A 2,307-nucleotide genomic window follows, 5' to 3' on the forward strand; every position below is an offset into this window, starting at 1 on the left:
GTGTCAAGCTTACTGCAACACTCTGCTGTAAGAGTATAACCAGGAAGCGAGGTAGGAGGGCAAAATAGGTTTAGCGCCACCGCAGCACGGGAGGGAGAATTACGCCCAGGAGCAAATGGATAAAAATAGACCGGAAAAAAACATGAATCGATTCTCTTGCAGACGTGTCGATGCATCGGATCGTTGGCTGTTGGATCGATGCATCGGCACAAAACGGTTATTATTTACACCCCTACTAGGAACCCCGTTCAACAGCAGCCTATGGCCCGGTTGCCTCTTCGCAGTTTGCCACTACTGTTTTTCAGCGGCTGGAAGGCATAATCCAAGCTGCAGGCACCAGAATAATAAAAGCGAACATATTTGCCGGCAGGTTTCGACATTTTAAGTTAATTTAGGCATTAATAAAATGTTTCAGAGGAGTGATCATAGCGCTCTGCATCAGCAGCGCTGTGTCTGTCTCCCTGCCAGCTCCCAGATCAGCTTCTCTGATTGGTTGATGTGGGATGTCAAGCAGCAAAAGTTCAATTTTTCCAACTCAAACAGCTGCTGCTTCTGAAGCGTTTTGCGCGCCTCAGATGCTCAGAAGCTTCTGAGGTGGCTTCAGCTGCTCAGACGCGCTGCAGGACCTTTGCTGCGCCAAGATGCGCGTCAGTCATTGACTTTGCATGTAAACTAGCTGCTTCTGCTGCTTCTACTGCATGCTGTGTGAAAGTATTAGAGATATAAGAGGGGTGTTAATATATAGAAGGTGCTGCTTGACTCAAGTATTCTCTTTCATGTGACATTTTTCAAGCCCCTCTTGACATTTTCCTACAAACACTCAAGCACTTGCACTTCTGCAGCTGTTTTAAAAAATGAAGTGTTAATGAGCTCTTTTTTGTTGCTGGTGACATTTCCATGCTGTAAGTGAAAGCTCCACACTGACACCTCCCCTAGAAAATGCCACGTTGGTTAATGCCTCGCCGTTCGCTGGGATGTCACGGCTCTCTGAACCAGACATTCAGTCCTTTGGATCTGCTTCTGAACAGAGTATTTGCAAAATGAGATTTGAAGTGATTGAGTGATGTTTGCATGCGTTGAAGTCAGCCATGCTGCTTGTTTTCCTGCTGTGGTTAGTGAGTAACTGATGTCCTGTCATCTTCAGGAAGTCCCGTTTGATGCCCTGCGCTACATGACTGGAGAGTGTAACTACGGAGGACGGGTGACTGATGACTGGGACAGACGAACTCTGCGCACTATCCTCTCCATCTTCTACAATTCGCACATAATAGAGGACCCTGACTACAAGTTTGATGCCAGCGGGCTTTACGGAGCACCACCAGAGGGCGATGTAAGTCAGAACAATCAGCTGGTGTCAGAATAAGTCCCTGAACAACTCACTCCAATCTCCCAAGGGTCACTGCTCATCGTTTAAGGAGGTAGCGGGTGTCAAGTCGTATTATCTAATTCCTGAGAGCATGCAGTACCTCCCTGTTGTCAAAGGAGGGGGCCGCTGAGTTCTAACTTCCTTTTTTGGAATGATTATTGAAATAATCGTCAACTAATTTAATGAACGATGAATCGTTAACTGGAATATAGAGACTCTAAAACATGCCTTTACCCGACAGAGCAACTCACCTAGAGCAGTATTTATACCAAGATTGTAAAAACAAAAAATTTAAACATTTTGCATTTAAGATAAAAAACATTTTTGTATGTCAAAATGTTTTATCCAGAACTCCTCAAGTGGAAGAGTTTTAGTTTCGCCTGGTTTAATGGTTGCAAAAAGTCTTCTTTAAGGACCCTTTATCTAACCAGTTATTTATCAAGTAATCAAAAAATATTTGATAGATTAATCGATATGCAAAATAACCGTTAGTTGCAGCCCTACTATTAACTTCACCTCTTATTTTAGCCCCATTTACACTACCCTTTAAAAAACCGATCCATGCCGAGACCGGTCCGAACTCGGATCAGTAAACCAGGCCGAGCTCGGTTCTGACGACCGTTTACACATCACGCTATCTCGGTTCCTCGGTTCCTCGCCTCCTAGTGACGATCTGCGGTATTACTGCCAATATTAAAGGAGGAAATCAAGCAGTTGGTGGCGGTAATGCACCAAAGGTTGTTTGCCAACCGCCATAAAACACAAGAAGAAGATGACTTAGAAGGAGGGAATCAAGCAAATCAAAATGGCGGCGCCCGTCACATTCAGAAAGTTATGCTTGATTATTATTGCTGTACTTCGGTATTATTATTTAAAATGTTATGTGGAGAAGATTTCGATTGTTGTTTATAGTTGAAGAAGAAGTTGTTCTTCTTCTGTTT

The 2,307-nt window shown here is 43.9% G+C and overlaps 1 protein-coding gene across 1 annotated transcript in view; it reads left to right on the forward strand.

The window, feature by feature from the left end:
- dnah7 (dynein, axonemal, heavy chain 7) overlaps positions 1-2,307 on the forward strand; it is a 129,979-nt gene that overhangs the window by 104,868 nt on the left and 22,804 nt on the right. Inside the window, exon 54 of the mRNA XM_015371242.1 lies at positions 1,145-1,330. Within this exon, the coding sequence (XP_015226728.1) occupies positions 1,145-1,330 (186 nt within the window). The remainder of the gene's footprint in view (positions 1-1,144; positions 1,331-2,307) is intronic.

The sequence above is a fragment of the Cyprinodon variegatus genome, unplaced genomic scaffold (assembly GCF_000732505.1).
Source record: "Cyprinodon variegatus isolate N-32 unplaced genomic scaffold, C_variegatus-1.0 Scaffold3, whole genome shotgun sequence".
Lineage (NCBI taxonomy): Eukaryota > Metazoa > Chordata > Actinopteri > Cyprinodontiformes > Cyprinodontidae > Cyprinodon > Cyprinodon variegatus.